This window comes from Hipposideros armiger, unplaced genomic scaffold (assembly GCF_001890085.2).
Source record: "Hipposideros armiger isolate ML-2016 unplaced genomic scaffold, ASM189008v1 scaffold_123, whole genome shotgun sequence".
NCBI lineage: Eukaryota > Metazoa > Chordata > Mammalia > Chiroptera > Hipposideridae > Hipposideros > Hipposideros armiger.
The window spans coordinates 2606397-2625558 of NW_017731473.1; the positions used below are offsets into that span (position 1 = coordinate 2606397).

Genomic DNA, 19162 nt, shown 5'->3' on the forward strand with positions numbered 1-19162 from the left:
GCTCTGACGATGGCTCATTGTGGAGCCGTCCTCTTGCCAAGGAAGGGGCCCTACTAGCAACGTGTACCTGCTTCCATTTCAGAACAATCACAGTGAGCAACGTGGAAGCTGATGGAAAGCCTCACAGAGATGTCACGGCACAGCACTTGCGTGCATGCGGTTGTGCTGCAGAGACGTTTAACCGGGGGAAAAAAAAGAGATTGTTTTAGCGAAGCTCCTGTGATTAGGGCTGCGAAAGCTAACTGCTCTGCTCCCTCCTCCATTTCCTGACAGGGTGAAAAGGACACAGCTGCTGCGCCTGTGTCTGTCATTTATGTTTCCCCAACTCCAGAATCTTTTTCAAGGTGTGAGGAGTTGGTGGAACAGAAGATGCTTCGCTCAGAAAGAAGCGAGCGCCCCAGGCGCTCTGCTTTCCGGAATGTAGTGGGGAAGGAGGCAGAAACGGGGAGCCCGAGAGACCCAGGCTACCAATGGCACAGCACCACCGACGCGCTCCACGGCCCCGCAGTCAGTCACCTGCGTGAGACCTGACGTCCTCCTCTGGAAAGTGGGATAATATCATTCCTTCAACGTTTTGAGGATTAAATGAACTGTTTCATGGGAGAGAGCTTAGCACCTAACACATACTACATGCTCAATAAACATCACTTCTTCCTTCTGTATATTCTAACAAGTCACAGGCAAAAGATAACAATAATAAGCCAAAATTTCTGGCTATCATGAGTTATAACAGTGATTCTCATCTGGAGACGATCTTGCTGCACAGGGGACCTGTGGCAATACCTGGAGACACTGTTGGCTCTCACAATGGGGGCAGGGAAGGGCGCTCCTGGCATGGAGTGGTGAAAAGCCAGGGATGCTGCCAAACATCCGACAATGCACAGGACAGCCACTCCTAACAAAAAGGTACCCAGCCCCACATCCCAGCAGCGCCGAGGGTGAGAAACCCTGAGTCACAGGGGAGTGCAAACTGTATTAGTTCTCAAGATGAGCGACGTCTCAGGAAGGGCCTAGGCTCGGGGGCCAGGGAGATCTGAGCGCTGGTGATTCCTAACTGTAGACGCTTGGACAACACCCCAACATTTCCAAGTGTGGATTTCCACTTCTGTAATTCGGGGACAGAGGCGCTGACTTCTAAGTGTTGCTCTGAGGAATAAGCAGGTAAGGGGAAAGGAGCGGGCACACGGTTACCCACGATCGGTTTCCTTCCTGACATCCCTTTCCAGTTTTCATTACAAGGACGTCGTATGCCTCCAGAGTCATCCACCTGCACTGCCTGTTTCCAGAGAGTGCGCAATGCTAGTTACCAAAAGGGGCTCTACCTGCCTCTGCCTACAGTCCTTCCCTCTGGGTATGGCAAGGCCTGAGGATTTAAAAACCCCCAGAGCTGTGTTTATGTGTACTGGGGTACTGAGGCACACGGAAGCTTTTCATGTTGCATTCTTCATGTGTTACCATTCACTGAGTGCTTCCTGTGTGCCAGGCAGTATCAGGACTGCACACATTGCCATCTCGTTTCAAAACAACCCTACAAGGTAGGCAGGTGGGCAGGTAGGTAAGTAGGGAGGTAGGCCAGCCAATCTCAACTGCACAGACACACACACTGAGGCTCGGAGTGAAGAGACTCACCCCAGAACTCAGAGCCACTGAGTGGCAGAGCTGGGATACGGACCCAGGGCTGCCTCACCCTAAATGGATTTTAACTCTGAAGACGAACAGGAAACCTTGTAAGCACCCTTGTCAGTCACAGCCCTGACCTGCCTCAGTCCCACCCCACGTTTTTATACATTAAGAAAGAGCCTGTGAAACTCAGAGCCATCCATAACGCTGAGGGGGCTTGACAACAACGTATCCACCCACAGGACCTCTCAGTGTCCAGACTCAAATCTGGCTCCCAGCCAAGGAAACTGCACCATTAAACTCACGTCGCCCACTCCCCCTTGGAGTTTCCCAGCATTACTCAACCCCTTCCCCAAGTGAAGATGACTAGTAGCTACGGGTTCTGGAAAATGCTCACTTTCAGAATTTCATTAGCATGTTTTCATTTTCCCTAAACTCATTTCAGATTTAAAAATTGGAAAATTATCATAACTTAAAAGATTGGGGGGCGGGGGGCATGCGGATAGGGGAGGTGTTCATCCACTGAACAGTTCCCATGTGCCTACTCCATGGCAGCCCCAGTGACAGGCGCTGGGAAATGGAGACGAGCACGACAGGATCCGCGCCTGAGGGAGCTCTTGGTCCCAAGAGACAGTACGCAAAGGTGCTAAGGGCAGTTGTGAGGGCAGGAAAACAGAGGGGCAACTTTCCTGGGGATTCGCATGGGCCTCCTGACAAGGGTGACCCTCAAGATGAAACCACAAGGACTAGCGGGAGACAAAGCAGGGTGCAGGGACCCACGCGAAGGCAGGGGCAGGAGAGCACACGGCCCAGGGAAAACATAATGAAGAGACCTCATGATGGCTAGAGTGGAGGGCCTAAGAGAAGGTGCAATGAAGGGTAATTTTGTTTAACTTTTTATTATGGAAAAGTTTTAGTCACATACGAAAGAAGACAAACTGTGATGGCACGAGCCCCTCCCTCCTCTGCTCACACCGCAGCCCAGCAGCCAAGGAGCCATGGCCAGTCTTGCTGCACGGTGTCCCTGTCCACTTCTGCTGCCTCTGTACTGTTTGGAAATGAACCCCAGACAGCACTCCTTTCACCTGTAACCATCCCCGTGTGTAGAGAGATGGTTTCTTCATGTGAGCAACCACTGAGGCCCCCCTGTATTTACAGACGGGCAAACGGAGGCCAGCGCAGCCACATGTCTGTGCACACAGAGCTAAGGCTAGGACAAGGCCGCGAGCCTGTAACCGACTCTCCTCACCACCTCACGGGCACCAATTGCTGTCAGCGATTCAGTAAAGACAAAGGTCTCCAAGACACAGAGGCTTGTTTGAGTCCCAGGGTTCTGTCCCTCACCACCTGTGTGACTTTGGACAAGTCACTTAACGTCTCTTATGGAATACAGAAATAACATGAGTATTATACTTACCTCACAGAACAGTTGTGAGGATCATCTGAAATAATACATACAAGCACTTTCTAAATCTATAATAAAGTATTATAAAAATCTAAGCGATTATGATATTCTTATTCTAAGTTTATGGCCAAAAGTCAGACAATTCTTGATAGAAAATAGGTATTTCAGATTTAAATAAGGCAATCACCATCTAAGTACTTTAAGCTTCCTAAGCAAACTGGTAGGGCTTTGCTGCCTCAGCGACTGCAAGCACTCATTCAAAATGTGTGTGTGTATGTGTGTGTTCACACTCACGTGCATGTCATGTCCAAACAGGAATGCTTACCTGTCTGAGTCCTGCAGAGATTTTACCAGGTGGCTATAGATGTCACGCTCTTTCTTTAAGACCTGAATCAGCTCTTCATAGTTTAGCTGTTGCTTTTCCTAAAATGACAATGGGCATCTGACATTAAGGGAAGAATTCTGAAAGAGCACGTCTTTACATTATGAAAACATGTGGATAGTTCTGGTTTCTAAATCCAAACGATGATCCCCTGTGCCAAGCTCTGGATCAGGCCACAGTCAGAGAGCGCCACCTGCAGGAGGCGTGGGGAATGACTGTCCATCACCTCAGAATAAAGCTGAGAGCTGCAATGAAAGAAGCATCACAGTTGCCTTATTTGTCCATTGTGAAACAGCCGCCCCTCAGAGCTGCTGGTCACCGTTTTCACAACACTACAAAGAATATCTTTCCACACTTCTTCTTGCTCCAAAGATAACAAATTCAGAAATCAAAACCTGACAAGTACTAAGGATAAGGGACTTTATATTCAAGTCAAGACAAGTGAGTCACTTTATAGGCGTCCCAAACAGAGTGATAAGAGATCTGAGGTGGTCTCTGCCACTCAGTAGTGGCTAAGCGACCTAGATAACTAGCTTAACAAGCCTCTATGAGGTTTAGTCTCCTCATTTATGAAATGGGGATGTAATTTTGTGAATTAACACTCACAAATGCGAAATTGTTTTCACAAGTTCAAATTTTGGCTCTGCCAACTTACCGGTTCTGGGATCTCGGGGAGGTTACTTAACTGAAGCCTTGGGGTTCCTACTGTAAAATGGTGGGCAGCCACCACCGCCTCATGGAAGTGTGGGGCAGATAAAAGTTCAGTTTGTACCATAAGGAACCGGGGGTCCTGAGAGAAATGGCCAATGTCAGTGTTGGGGGGAGTCAAGGACAGTAAGAAGATATGTCTGCAGCATTTTGTTGTGCTAGAACATAAGGAATTGCTTAAATAATGATAGAGTGTGTTGTCAGAAGGACAGAGGAGCCGGTTTGAAAAGGCCAAGCCTGGGACAATTTGAGCAGCAAAATAAATAATGATAGTAACAGATTATAACCTACCGAATAATAAAATAGGAATTCACGAGTCCATACTGATATGAATACATGAATAAATAGGAAGAAGAGGGGGGCTGTTCTTTACGGTAGAACAACAACTAATAAATGTAGAAGGAATGATGGAATTAGAAAACTCACCATTTGCCAACCACCATGATATAAAGTAATTCAGCCAAGAAACATAAAAGGATGCTAAAGCCAGCAGGCGAAAGTCTGAATTTCAGGGTATTTATATAGATTCAAAACACACAACCCTCCCCCAACCCCCCACAGAAAAAACACTATTACAAAAGACAAAAGGGTAACTATATAGTTGAGACACCTGGCAGACATCACCTTCATAAAGTTATCAAGGTCGGCATGGCCAAAATGGGACAAGCCTAAATCGCGTGCCATTGGACAGGACACAGTGAGAAGACAGCGTCGCTCCTGTGATATTCCTACCGAAGATGTCCAGCCTGAGGCTGATCACCAAGAAACCCACACTCAGGGACAGTCTACAGTAAGCTGGCCTGGGCACTTCAAAGGAACCAAGGCCGTGAAAGCCAAGGCAAGACGGAAAAACTGCTCTGGCATTGAATCTAGTGCAGTGCATGACCCCGAACTGGATCCTTTCGCAACTATGGGTGTTACGTTTATGAGACAACCGGTGCACACGGATGAGTCTGAGGACTGGAAGGCGGGAAGAGCCCTGCTAGCTCCTGGGTTGTGGTGGCTGGGCTGTGCTGTGCTACACAGCAGAGTCCCTGCCTGCAGGAACACGCGCTACAGTGCTCAGAGGTGGCAGGGCTTCCCGTGGGCAACTCACTCAGATGGCGCAGGAAGAGTAAGATCCTTCATTCTTGTAACCAGCCATATATTTGAAATTATTTCAAAATAAGATATTAAAATGAATAAATAAAGTGAATGTGTACAGAATACCTAGCACAGCCTAGATGCTCTAAATGCTGGGAGGGGACGCGCGGGTAATGGCGGGACTGGAGCGGCAAGCAGCCCTTGAATTTCACACTGACTCAAGCTTTCTCAAGTTAACATACTACCTAGGACAGGGGTTCCGAACCTGATTCAAATTCAGGGGCTGCTTGAATACGAACAGGGGGAAAAGCCACGTCTTTATTTTCACTAACCCCTAAGTTTAGCATTGCCTTCAACTCTGAACTGAAGGAACACTTATTGCTACAAACCACAGCAGCCTACTGTTTTCCTGTGACTGTCATCAAAAGAAATGGTTACTTTGTGTATGTTGCGGGTAGCTCAAAATATTTCTTATCACGACTTCAAAACTACAGCAGTCACTTTGCCCACCACGCGATCTTGTTATTTACAAATTAATAAAGCAGCACCATTTTAGCATACAGTTTAATATTTCAATAACCAAATTTCAAAATAATTGGTTTCCTTTATAATCTTGTGCATTTAAGTATTTTTCCAGGAAAGAGGCCCTGGGCTTCAGCTGACTCCCAAAGGGATGCAAAGGGCAAGAAATGGTCCTGACCCCCTGCCCTAAGAGAAGACTGCTGTGCTTCTAGCCCTGAACAAAACAAGGCAGTGGCATCACCTGCCAATTCAAGGTTTAAATGCTAACCCACCAGTTTGGTCATGAGAACTTAGGCACCAAGACGGCTAGAAATGCCGGGTCCTTTTGTGAATCCTGCCACATGTCACCGGCACAGGGAGCTCCCAAAAGCCTTTTGTGCACAGTAACAGTGTCGCATGGAACTGTCCCAGCTCCCACCTGTATACACCATGTGTGCGAACAAAGGGTCCCAGAGAAGACTGGGGAAAAACTCAACAGGGTATCAGGACAAAGAGGCTAGAGTTCTCAGCACGTGAGCCACTGTGCTGAGTGCCTGCCGGGCATTTTCTCCTTTAATTTAACCCCCACAACAACACAGTGAGCTCAGATGGGGGCCAGCAGCGTGCCCAAGGTCAGGGCAGCCGGGCTCCACGTCCACCTGCCAAGGCCCCATAATGGATACAAAGCACTCAGGGCTTGAGAAGGGTAACGTCAGCACCGTCAGTCACATAAAAGCCAGCCAACAGTAACAGAGAAAATAGGAAAACTTACTGCTTCTTGAGCACCTACCAGGAGAGGCAATGATGATTAAGAGCGTGTGACCTTATTAACTGTGTGACCTTGAACAAGTTACTCAGCCTCTCTGTGCTTCAATATCCTCACCCATAAACAGAGGTAATAATTCTACATATCTCATTGGGTTGTTCAGGAGATTACACGAGTTCATCTATACAAAGTTCTCAGAACGACGCCGGGCATGGAGCAAACATTTGAGAAACATCAGCCGTAACTACTCTTCCTATGCTCCCATGCTATGCTAGGTGCTGTACGTAGATGATCTCTAATCACAGCCCAGGCAGATATGTTCATCTTCCCGTGTTTCAGACGAATACACTGATTCTCCGGGAGGAGAGGTACCTTGTTTGAGCCCATTCAGCTAACAGCTGGCAGTCAAGATTTAGGCTTAGGGAGGTATGTAACTCCAAAGCCAACCAAGAAGGGCTGGGATGCAAGACAGATAAAAATGGGTTTTGAGAAACAGAGTGGACTCCAGGTGTGGGATGTGTGTGCCCAGGGAAACGACACCAAGCCCTGGGGACCCTGTATCTTAACTGGATCACTGCGGGCTGGGCTTGAAGCCCTAGAGGACCCCCACTGTGATGTCAGGGCCTGGGTTCCGGTTCAGCGCCCTCTTCTATTCTTTCTGACAGCTATTCCAACCCTTCACCGGTTTCTCAGCCCTCACCTTCCACCTGCCAACTGACCACACCTGCACTTGTTTTCCTGCTGCCCTTCCATCTCCGTGGAACTGGGAAACCCCTCCATCTGAGCGCCAGGGGGGGAAACTGCTCACTCTTCAGAGACCGTGTCCATCAGTCATTCCTCTCCACAGACAGACTCCAGGGGCCTTACAGGACCCGCTCAGGCCCAGCTCTCACCAGGAAGCCTTCCCTGACTGAGAGATGCCTCTTCTGGTTACTCCTCACCCCGGAGCTAGTGGCCACACCTGTTCACGGGTCTGGGGCTCCTTATGGGCAGCAGTGCACAGAGCCCGGCACAGTGCCTGGCACAGAAGAAATGCTGCCACAAGTACTTGCTGACCTGATGATTAAATAGGTAAGGAACACAGAGACTGATATGAATCTTAAGAGCAGAGATTCCTGTGGATATTTTGCATAATGGAAGTTGGAGTGAGTCAACGTCTTCCTAGAAGCAAATTGCTCACCCATGTTAAATAAATGAACTCTTTGGAGCCATTTGGGTCACATTTCATCAATCACCTATTCCCCTGCGTTGAATCATGCCCCATTAGAATGAAGTCATTTGGCTCCCTCAGCAGAGCTGACAAACAAGTGGATCTCCTTGGCATAGACGCAGAGGGCCAGGCTGCCCAGAGCAGGGTAAGGAGAAGCACCTCCGAGCAGGATCAGCGCACGTCCCACGCCCCACCCTCCAGCCCTCACCCTCCAACCCCCACCTTCCAGCCCTCCAGCCCTCACCCTCCACCCTCACCCTCCAGCCCTCACCCGCCACCCTCACCCTCCAGCCCTCACCCACCAGCCCTCACCCTCCAGCCTCACCCTCCAGCCCTCACCCTCCACCCTGCTCCTCCAAACAAGAAACAACCCAGACGGGAGGCCACTCATTCCACAGAAAACTTGAGATCACCACACGTCTACTGGGCATCCGATTCTGCAGTTATTCTCCACAGCCGGAGAATGACTACCCACCCAGCTCACCACCATTGCCCTGCCTCACCTGAGAACTGTCCCTAAAACACAGGGGTGAGTCCTTGGAAGACCCCTCTCTCCTCTGTGAGCCAACCCCTGGGTCCACACTAAACCAGTAGAATTCTCTCCAGAGATTCAGAAATTTAAACGGAGACACCAGAAATCTGGGAGTCGATGTCAAAGATAAGTCTACAACTTCTGTTGTCCCCGGGGCTGCTGTGGTTTCGCTCACGGCATACTGTACATCACATACTGTATTGGTGACAGCCCCAATATGTTCCCAATGAACACTTCCTTCAATTGTTGTTTTGCTAAATCTACTCAACGTTGGATTCTATAGCTTGCAACCAAAAGAACCTTAACTAATACATTTACATTATCGCTAATCCTCTCAGGAAATAAGCATGTAATTCCCCATTATACAGATTAGGACGATTAAGTGACTTGCGCAAGGTCACAGAGCTAATAAGTGGCAGAGCTGACATTCCAACATCTAAGCGGCCACATCTTCTGCTCTGCCACCGTTTCCTTGATGACTTGAAGGAAACCCGTGTAACATGCTGACCACAATCTGAAGAGGCAGCAGATATGGAAAGAGAAAACGTAATGGCTCACTTCTGGGTCATCAGGGCAATTTCGTGGCCTGGTAGATAGATGGTGTCTATTTCGGAAGCTATGTCACAGCTCTTCAACAAAGGCATTTATTTTCATACTCAGGAAATTCAGCAGCGATGTCCCAACCATGTCAACAGCCAAGCTATAAATCTCTGGCTGCAGCAAGTTAAATATGGCCCGTGTTTTCCTCTCTGCTCTTCAATTCCCTGATCATGCAGCATTAATTCTCAGGCTCACACAATGGGTAGAAGGAAAACAGACTACCCTGAGTCAATGGAGACATCATCACAGCCTCAAGTTCTTTGCAGAACGGGCAGAGGATAAAACCTAAACCAACACAAAATGGCCAAGGGCATAGCAGAGGGAATCCGTGTTTTCTACAGAGAGAGAACTATAACCTGAAAAGTATACCTTTCTGGGGTGGAGGACGGGGGAGGGGTGGGCAGGGGACTGTAGGCTGCAACAATTGGGATTTCTTAAACTGACACCTAGAAATTTACAATTCCTAAACGATAATTTCATAATCCTTTATCCACAATTTGCAATCAGTCTTACAGAACAGAATTAAAACCTTTGCTAAAACACTTAGGTATTTTGCACAGTAATTTAAACATCATCGGGATCTAAATATAACTGAAATGCCCGTGAAATGACTTTTATACTTGTGGTTAATATGGAAGTACAAACATCATGTAAAAAACTAAAAAAGAAGTGGCGCAGGTGATTAAACTAACGAAGTTAAATTTTAAAATACTCAGCCTGTGCAATAAATTCATAAACATTCTGTTCAACATTTAGATACTTTTTAAATGACTAAAGCATGATTCCAAATAACAAAGTTTAACTAAATGTATTCAAATAAGTGACGATCTGTCCATCTAAAACCCCTGATGGGCTGCAATCTTGTTCCAAAACAGACTACTGTGCCTTATTACAGATTAAAACTCAGCTAAATTTGGTCAAAGTAAAACAACTATATGGAAGTTAGAAACAAAATATTAGCCCTGTAAGATTTAGTTATCGGACTTGTCCAAGGTCACTCAGGTAGTAGTGACAGGTCAAGAGAGGAATCCAGGCCTCCAGATGTCTGGCTGGGCCCCAGGGCTCCACTAGTTTATACCGACACTCTTATTCCAGAGACACAGAAAAATGCAAATCCACAAATGGTCCGGGTTAAGCAAGAGCTCCCACTGTTCAGCCAGTGATGCTCTCTGGACCAGGGATGGTATTGAGCTGACATGCAGTGCAATGGCTGGTCCTGATGCTAAAATACTGCACAACTTCCACACCAGCTGTAAGACAACCCGATCCATCCACCTGAGCCAGCCCCTCTCCAAGGCCCAGTCGCTCCAGGGCTGGTCCCGGCACAGGCAGGCCCGCAGGCCCCTGCTCCAGCCCTGCCGCCCAAGTCTGTTCCAATAGCCGTGCCCAAGTTGCACTAGTTGTTAATTATTTTAAGACTCACCCTTCACAAAACCACAAATCACGATCAGAGCCATTCATCAGAGAACTAATTTGTGTAAGAGTTCTCTGGCTTCTGAATGCATGAACTTAATTAAAGTCAAGTTTTTAAAAAAAACAAGCCTTGGCCTCCAGTGAAACTCCTTTCCTTTGCCACATCTGGCTGCCTAGCTGCATTATACGCAAACTTGGGGTCAGGACGACCTCTACACGTCTCTCACAAACCAACAGAATCATTCACTCACTCAACAAACATGGAGCCAGGCCCTGGGCTCGGTGCTGGGACTCCAACACGAATGCCAGTTCTCCGCCGCTGAGGGGCCTGCCCGTGGTGCACAGGGGCTCGAGGGAGGGGGAGCAGAAAGGCAGGTCCCGGGACGACAACCCTACACTACGTGCCATGACGGATCGGCGTACCAAGTGCTGTGGACCGGAGAGGAGATGTCACTGCGAACCAGGTCCAGGGGGCACCACCGAGAAGGTGACACTACAGTGGCCTGTGGGAAGGTTCAGGAGTCACCAGGTAAACAAGAAAAAAGCATTCCGAGCAGACGGAACCGCATGTGCAAAGGTACAAACATGGCGTTTTCAGGAATCTGCAAGAAACCGGCTGTTAGTGATGATGGGGAATGAAAGAAAAGGAGAACAGGGGGCCTGCTGTGCCCCTTTTTTGTGTGCATTTGAAGAGAAAGGTGGTCTTAACACGAGATTACATATTATAGCTCTGGACAGGTGAGCCCTGGGAGAGCAAACACGAGGCTCATCTTCTAACAAGCTGCGATTTCCCAGTGTCCAGTGCAGTGAGTGCAAATGCTAATGCTCGGCTTCGGGACGCTCATCTACAGGGCGGACAGGCGAAGCCCCCCTCCCCCTACCTGGTGTACGCTCAAGGATCAGCAAGAAGGTATCGGAGGATCTCTAGATCAAAGGAATTACCAAGTATGTGTCAGAAAGGAAAACGAATTCGCATGTGAAGGTCCAATTTCCGTCAAGCTTACCTCAGAGACGCTTTCGCTGCCTGGTGACAGTTGAGAAGAGCACTTTTCTGTTATTAAGTCTTCACTCCTGAACTTGAAATCCTCCACAGTCATTAAATAACGATTCTGCTGTATTGCCTCCGAATCTTTCTCATTGAATTTCTAAAGAAACAAAACAAATCATAGGAAGTTTTCATCAAGAAAACAATATTAAGAGATTTTCCGCAACTCTTTAAGAGAAGATATTTTATTTTTTCTTCACAATACCCGTATGTCTCATTTCCATCATCCCAGAACATTAGGCAATTACAAAGCTGTAATAAATGTACTCCATTTGTGTATCATTACAACTAGGAAAGCAGCATGTAGGCATGGTGGCAATCAGTACAAGCCTTCCTTCTGGCCACCCCTGTGACGACCTCCCAGTGGGTGTAGGGGACAGCCCAGGCTCTGGCCCCGCGGGACTGGACTCCGATCCCGAGTCCCCTTGGCCAGACCTCTGGTCTGTTTCCTATCCTACGGGGTTACTGTAGGGTTAGGTTGATTGTATATCACAACTCGACAAAGTTTTGTCTCCCCTGAAACATGACAAATTTGACAAAACTTGAACCACCCATATCCACGAGGAGATCTGACTCCAGGAAGAAAAAGGCAAGACTGCAAACACTGCTTTGGGGTCTGATCACATCTGAAAGGCTCCTGCATAATGATGTAAATACGGTCCCGCTCACTGGCCCCTACAGAAGATCTGGCATCCAACATCAAGACAGGATGGGAGACCATTTCCCTGCTCTTGTGCCCGAGTTCCAGCACAGAATGTATTCCTATTTAAACCCTGGTAACTGCTGAACTAGGTGTCTGCCCACTTGGTCGCAAATTAAGGGCAAGAGCCACATCTTGTTCTAAGCACCTCTCGGAATTAATTCATCATGTCAAACTTTTTAAAAGAAATCAGGTGAATATAAACAAGCAGCAGAGGCAATTTTTTGTAAAAACCTATTGAATTGTAACAGGAAGAACTAGGAATCAAATAACCAACATTGAATTTCTAGAACTGCCATAATACAGTTGTGCCTGAGCTATGCTTTTCATTTTTTATTTTTCAAAAGTCCAATTATACGTATATATTGTTTAACAGTCAAACACTACTGTGAGGCTTAAATGGAAAACAGCAGCCCCCTACCTCTCCACCTCTCACCTCTCAGTCCCATGCCCAGAAAAAAACAACTTTTGACTCTTTACAGCTATTGGGTTGTCAGAAAAGTCATGACGTATTTTTTCTGTTTTTCGTTGCAAAAATGCGTTATGACTTTTCCGACAACCCAATATTTCTTCTATTATTTACTTCCATGTTTCTGTATTATATTCCTCTCACATTTCTTGATTTCTTTTGGTTAGATTTTATCTGTTGGTTCCTTTCACAGTTTAAAAATTTGACTCTTACATCATCTGTCCCCCCAACACTTTTCCTAATAGTGGTAGCACAACTTTAGCTAAACAATATTCCGCATTTACATTATTATGGCCACACAAACACTGTTCGCGGCTCAGCCATACATAGAGTTGCATGATTGTATTTCCTTTCATTTTCCAATTCTTTGCTTTTCTTGGAATTAGTACGAACTGCTTTGTTCTGTTTACTTACTTCATAAAGCTAAAGTATGTACTTAATGTTAATTTAGCTCCAAACTCTCTAGGGTGACTGGAAAATCCCTCTAGACAAAGTCAGATCCGTCAGGTAAATAATGGGTTCTGTGCCAGTTTCGTGGAGAAATCCCCACTGAAGCGCCCCCTCAAGAGCTCGGATCCAGGGTCTCCGCATCCGCGGCCCCGCTGTCTGCCTGGGACTTGCCTTCACATTCCAGGTAAACTCCCTGCTCTCTGGATCCCACATCTCTCTTTTGTGGCTATTTCCTCACTCATATGGAATCATCCTCCAGAAGTTTCCAGCAAAGAGTGCATGGGAGGCAGATGATCTCGGGCACTGAATGGCTGCAAACGCCTTTATTTCACCCTCCTGCTTGCTGAGCCTGGCTGAGCACAGGATGCTGGAGTGGGAACCACTCTTCCTCAGAAACCTGAAAGCACTGCTCTCCTGTCTGCTGGCTTCCGGCGCTGCTGCTGAGAATGCTGATGTCGTTTTGAGTCTGGGTCCTCTCTACAGGGACCCATATTCCCCTCTCTCTGGAAGCCTTTCGGATCGTCTCTTTACCCCTGTGTTGTGAAATTTTACAAAGACATGCCTTGGACTATAGGTCTTCTTTCATTTATGGTGCTAGGAAAAGAGCAGTCCCGTTCAATGGAGAGCTATCTGTCCTTCCATTCTGGAAACTTCCTACGACTTTGAAAATGTCCTTCCCTTGCTGTGCCTGTTCTATCTTTCTGGAACTCCTGTTACTAGTATATTGGAGCTCTTCAACTGCTACTTTCTTCTTTTCTCTCCCATTTTCCCTTCTTTTTTATTGTTTATTTAATTCTGTTTTCGGAAGGCTCACTCAACTTTATCTTCCAACTTTTCTAAGTGTTCTCTGCTAAACTTTTTATACCTATAATCATACTTCCAATTTCTAACAGGTCATTCTTCTTTTCCAAATATCTTCTTATCAGAGCCTGATCTTATTTCTTCTCTAAAGATGTTCGTGTTCAGTTTGTTGAAAAGCTAACTCCACTGTCTCTATTTCCTCTTATGTAGCTCTGTTCTGTCTGTTTTGGCCTTCACTTTCCCATTAGACCCTTTTCTCCTGTTTCGTGAACTCGAGCCATCCAACTACTTTTTTTTTTATTTTTTTAAGCTGAGCCACCCTGCCACCTGTTGGCAGCTCAACAGCAACTCAGTTCAGGCTGGGACTCAAACCACTGTTGCTCAGAGCTCACACTCTTGAGCGAGCTCTTAACCAACTGAGCCACTTGGCCGGCCCTCCAACTACTTTTAAAAGTGTGAAAGTTCTCAGAGCTCTGTGAGTGTGGACAGGGCCTATCAGAGGCAGCCTCGCTGTGAGATGACCAGGTGGGGACTCAGCTGTTTGGTTAGAGGACCCCCAGCTGTCAGCGCCTCTCAGTCTTCTCTCCTTTCAGAGGAACCCCACAGCTGGGTACGCACACTTCTGCTCCCTCCTGGTTCTCACTAAAGAGATCCGCTGCTCCTGCTTTCAGACGCGATGCACCTGGTGAGCCCCAGGCCAGAGCTCCGATTTAAGTCACCTGAGAGTAAATCTCCTATTTCCTGCTAATGAAGAGAAAAAGGTCGCGTAACTGCCCAGCATTCCAGCCAAATCTTCTGTTTACAAAGGCACCAGGTACCTCCACAGCCTGCTGAGCCTTTCTGGGTTCTGTGGGATGAATCAGTTGTCTTCTTGTTAGCTTTTCATCCCAAAAGGCATGTTCCAGAAACATGAAAAAAGTGGAATCCTCTGCAAATAGGTCAGGGCCTGAATCAGACCTGCCATTCACGAGTCACGTGACTCAGGATACGTTCCCTCCCCTCGCTGAGCGTCTGTGTGTGCCAGCTCACTTCCCTGGCGGCTAAGGCCCAAATGACATAAACAAAAGCTCTAAGGTGCTCTGATATGTAGCAATGAAGATTATAAGCATTTTTACCATCCTTATGTTTACATAAATGTTCCTGCAAAACAGTTTTTCAAAAAGCCCTATGCCAAGTCAAAAGATTTAAATACAAAAGAAAAAACGTTTTGGAACCTGAAGCAACAAGTCCTCGTCCGCGTGACTGGTACTTCCTGTTAGACATCTGATCACTTGCCCTTGACTGTACAATTTTTCATTACTTTCACTCAACAGACTCTTGTAATGATTCTCCACTGCTTTCTCTTTTTCATTCACTTTGTTGCGTAACTTCTCAGCTTCATTTCTGAGGTCCTAGAGGAAAAGAAAAAAATGGAATTTATTTGACATAAGTTTCAAGGTGACGGTCTCTCACCTGTTTACTGCTATAAAAGAGTAAGCTAGTAGATGATTTAACAAATATGTGTGCTTCCTTTTCATTCAAAGTCTTAAAAAAAAACAACTTTAAGAATAATCTGAAATTTGGAAAAAGCTTTATGCACAGATATTTATCACAATATTATTTACAATACTGAAAAACCAGAAAGGCCCTAAATGTCCAACCACCGGGAATTAATTATAAAGAGGTTATGGTGTGGAAAATGCACAATTATATGTAAAAGCAAAGCAGGATACTATGTAATATGATGTTGATTGTTTTTTTGTTTGTTTTTTTTAAAGATTTTATTGGGGGAATTGGGGGAGGGAACAGCGTTGGGGAATCGGGAAAGGGGAACAGAAAAGTTGCTGTCCTTTTGTTTTTCAGTCTAGTGTGGAGGACGTCGCTTCACTGGCCCATGTTGGTATTATCATTGTGCTCTTCCCAGGTGAGGCAGTCGCTCACTGGCCATTGGATGGCTGCTCAAGGCAGCTCACGCTGGCTGCCAGGCACTCACGGTAGCTCATGGCAGCCCACTGAAGCAGAGGCTGCAGCCTATGCCATCGCCGGCGACCCACGGCAGCCCAGCTCCAGGTCGAGCTGTTGTTCACCATCTTAGCTATAGAGGATGCAGCATCGCTGGCCTGCATGTGGGATCCGAACCGGTGGCCCTGATGCTTAGAGCTCGCGCTCCCAAGCCAACTCTTAACCAACGTGCCACTCAGCCAGTCCAATGTTGATTGTTTTTTAAATGTTCATACAAAATGCTATTAAGGCTATGAGGGAACACATCAAAATAATAAAAGTATACCTAAGCAGAGGGACTATGGGTGATTTACAGATTTTTTTATTTTTCTGAGTTTCTAAAATCTCAAGTCTGTATTACTTTCATAATCAGAAAAAAAAACTGTCTTAAATCATGACATTTACAATAATAACATGGAAATGTTCATGTTATATAATGTGAAGGGAAAAAAACAGAAAACAGTACACAGTGTGACTGTAACTACCTCAAAATATGTACTCTCTGAAATACTGAAGCACTATTCATAATAGCGTGAGGGCGGAAACAACCCAATGTCCGCCAATAAAGGAATCAACTATGACACATGCTCACAACGCAGCATTATGAAGCTAGGAAGGAAAAGGAATGAGGACTCTAAGCCCATAAATATGCTGCCCGAAAGTAACCTTCAGAGTATACTGCTGAGAGAGGAGGAATCAGACCCCAGCAGAAGAAAAGTATGCATAATACGGCCATTTATTTACCCGTAAAATAAATTAAATGGTTACTTATAAGGAATAAGAAAGAATAAGGTAGAAGGGACAGAAATAGAGCGAATTTATTTTATAGATATTATGTTGAAACCATTTAAATGTTTAGATAATTATTTTAAAAATAAAATTAAAATCCCCTAAAGCTGAAAGCAGAACAAAAACAAAACATGAATCTAACTGTGTATTGAGTTGATTGGTTAACCAAGCAGAAAAAAATCATTGCAGCCACTTTGAAGCGGAGTAATTTGTCCATCCCTAACGGGACATTTCACTAAGGACAAAAGGGGACGCTGCAAAAAAATCTTAAAACAGTCTTTTAGCATCATGCTTGATGAAATAATGATGGTATTGTTATTTTGAAGTTGTGTGTGTAGCTATTTATTAAGTAATTAATTACGAATGTCATAAAAACCAAGACTTTAAGCCTAACAGAAAACAAATACGATAGAAAAGAAGTTAAAACGTGTAATTCTAAATGTGAATAGGAAATAATCAACATGAACTTCTATTTTCTGTTATTTCTGTCCTTGACTGAAAAAGCCTAGAATCATCCTCCCTTTCGTCCAGGCTCTAGTCTCTAAAATGACATTTCCCACCAAAAAGAACTGGGTTCTTTAAAGCACTGGCTCTCAAAAAAGTGTGCTCCCTAGACCAGCATTATCAGCATCACCCAGGAACTGCAAATGCGTATTACTGGACCTTACCCCAGGCCTATTAAATCAGAAACTCTACAGGGAGGTGGGGACTATCGATGTGGTTTTAATACGCCCTCTAGGTGATTCTGATGCACACTCAAGTTTGCCTGACTGGAAGGAATGATTCCAGACCTGGGGCAGCAATGTACAATATGAGCTCAGACCTTCTCATGTCAGAAAAGAAGGAAGCTATCAAAGACTCAGCGTTCACGTTCAAAGAACTCAGGAGTCAACTTGAATAAGCATTTCCACTGTTCAAAGGTAGGGCAATTAGAACATCAAGGAAAATAACACTGAATTAAAATACATAAAAACTGTTAAAAATCTTGAGTTCATATAGATAAAAAAAAAAACCTTTGGTCACTATACTAGGTGGAATAATGCACCTCAAAGATGTTCACATCCTAATCCCCAGAATCTGTGAATATGCTACATAACATGGTAAAAGGTAATAAAAGTTGCAGATGGAATTAAGGTTACTAATCAGCTGAACTTTAGAGAAATTAACCAGGTGGGTCCAATATGATCACAAAGATCCTTAAAAGTGAAAGAGGAAACCATACAAAAGACATCACCAGCCATTACTGGCTTTAAAGATGGAAGAGGGCCACAGGTGTAGAAATACAGACAACCTCCGGAAGCTGGAAAAGGCAAGAAAATGGGTTTTCCCCTAGAGCCTGCGGAAGGAATGCAGCCCTGCTGATGCCCTGATTGTAGCCTGGTAAGGACCCATTTCAGACTTCTAATTTCCAGAACTGTAAAATCAATTTGTGTTGTTAAGCCACCAAGGTCGTGGTACTTTGTTATAGCAGCAATAGGAAACTAACACAATTACCTTTGGTGAATTCTTGTTTTGTCTTTCCTGTATGAACTATACCCCAGGGTAACTAAATAGCTGATGAAAAATAAGCTTTCCTTTATAGGAGTATTCAGCCATAAATGAAGAAGGAATGAGGAGATTAAATTATCACCATTTTACAAACAATCAATGGCCAGTTTCATCACAGAAACAGGAACTAGCAGGGCCGGCCGAGTGGCTCAGTTGGTTAAGAGTTGGCTTAAGAGTGTGGGCTTTTGAGCTACGGGCCACCAGTTTGATTCCCACATGGGCCAGTGACACTGCGCCCGAGCTGAGCTGTCGCTGAGCTGCAAAGAGGTGGCAGGATGGCTCAGCTGGAGTAACAACAAGATTGTCTATTCAATGGTGGGCTACGCCCACCTGCAACTAAGACTGAACTTCGCACCTTGAGCTGAGCTGCCGCCCGGATGGCTCAGTGGATAGAGCATGCTCTCTTAACAACAAGGCTGCTGGGTTCGACTCCCCCATGGGATGGTGGCTACGCCCACCCACAACTAAGATTGAACACAGCACCTTGAGCTTAGAGGCCACGAGCTGCCGACGGGAAGCCAGATGTCGACTGGTGCCCTCCAAAATGAAAATTGAAGAACAACAACTTGGCTGGTCCCCTTCCCCAATTCCCCAATAAAATCTTTTAAAAAAAAACAGGAACTAGCAAATATTATTGGAAGTACAAATGACCATCTATAATGTAAAACTTGCCAAAAAATTACACCTGAATTTGATCATGCATCTTATTTAACTACCAGCTTACCAGAGAATCAGCAGAGAAACAAGTTAAATGACATTACAAAAACACAATCAGCAAAATCCAGAATGTGGAAAACGATAAAGAACAAATGACCCAACTTATTCAACAAATAAATTACCAAAAAAAAAAAAAAAGAGGGAGGATCTGTGGATTAAATAATAATTAAGAAAGTTAGTGATGGTTAGTGTGAATGAATTCATACTATTCCAGAGTCCATTCTAGCTTTCCCTACCTTTCTTAATATATGTGTATACACATACTCTCTCACATACAGAGCTGGGCATATGATTATAGATACGAGTATGCATGTGTCAGTATATGCGTACATTTATTTCCAAGCTCTGTCCACTGACAAGGTCTAAAAGTAATGATACCCCAGTAGTAATGAGGGCACTTTCCATTAGGATCCTGGTTACTAAATATCATTCTTCAGTAAAAG

The 19162-nt window shown here is 45.4% G+C and overlaps 1 protein-coding gene across 4 annotated transcripts in view; it reads right to left on the reverse strand.

The window, feature by feature from the left end:
* Window positions 1-19162, reverse strand: part of CDK5RAP2 (CDK5 regulatory subunit associated protein 2) — a 171719-nt gene that overhangs the window by 83995 nt on the left and 68562 nt on the right. For all 4 annotated transcript variants that reach the window (XM_019648259.1, XM_019648261.1, XM_019648260.1 and 1 more), the window contains exons 13-15: window positions 14900-15076; window positions 11225-11365; window positions 3351-3448 (exon numbers count right to left, since the gene is read on the reverse strand). In XM_019648259.1, coding sequence (XP_019503804.1) covers window positions 3351-3448; window positions 11225-11365; window positions 14900-15076 — 416 coding nt within the window. The remainder of the gene's footprint in view (window positions 1-3350; window positions 3449-11224; window positions 11366-14899; window positions 15077-19162) is intronic.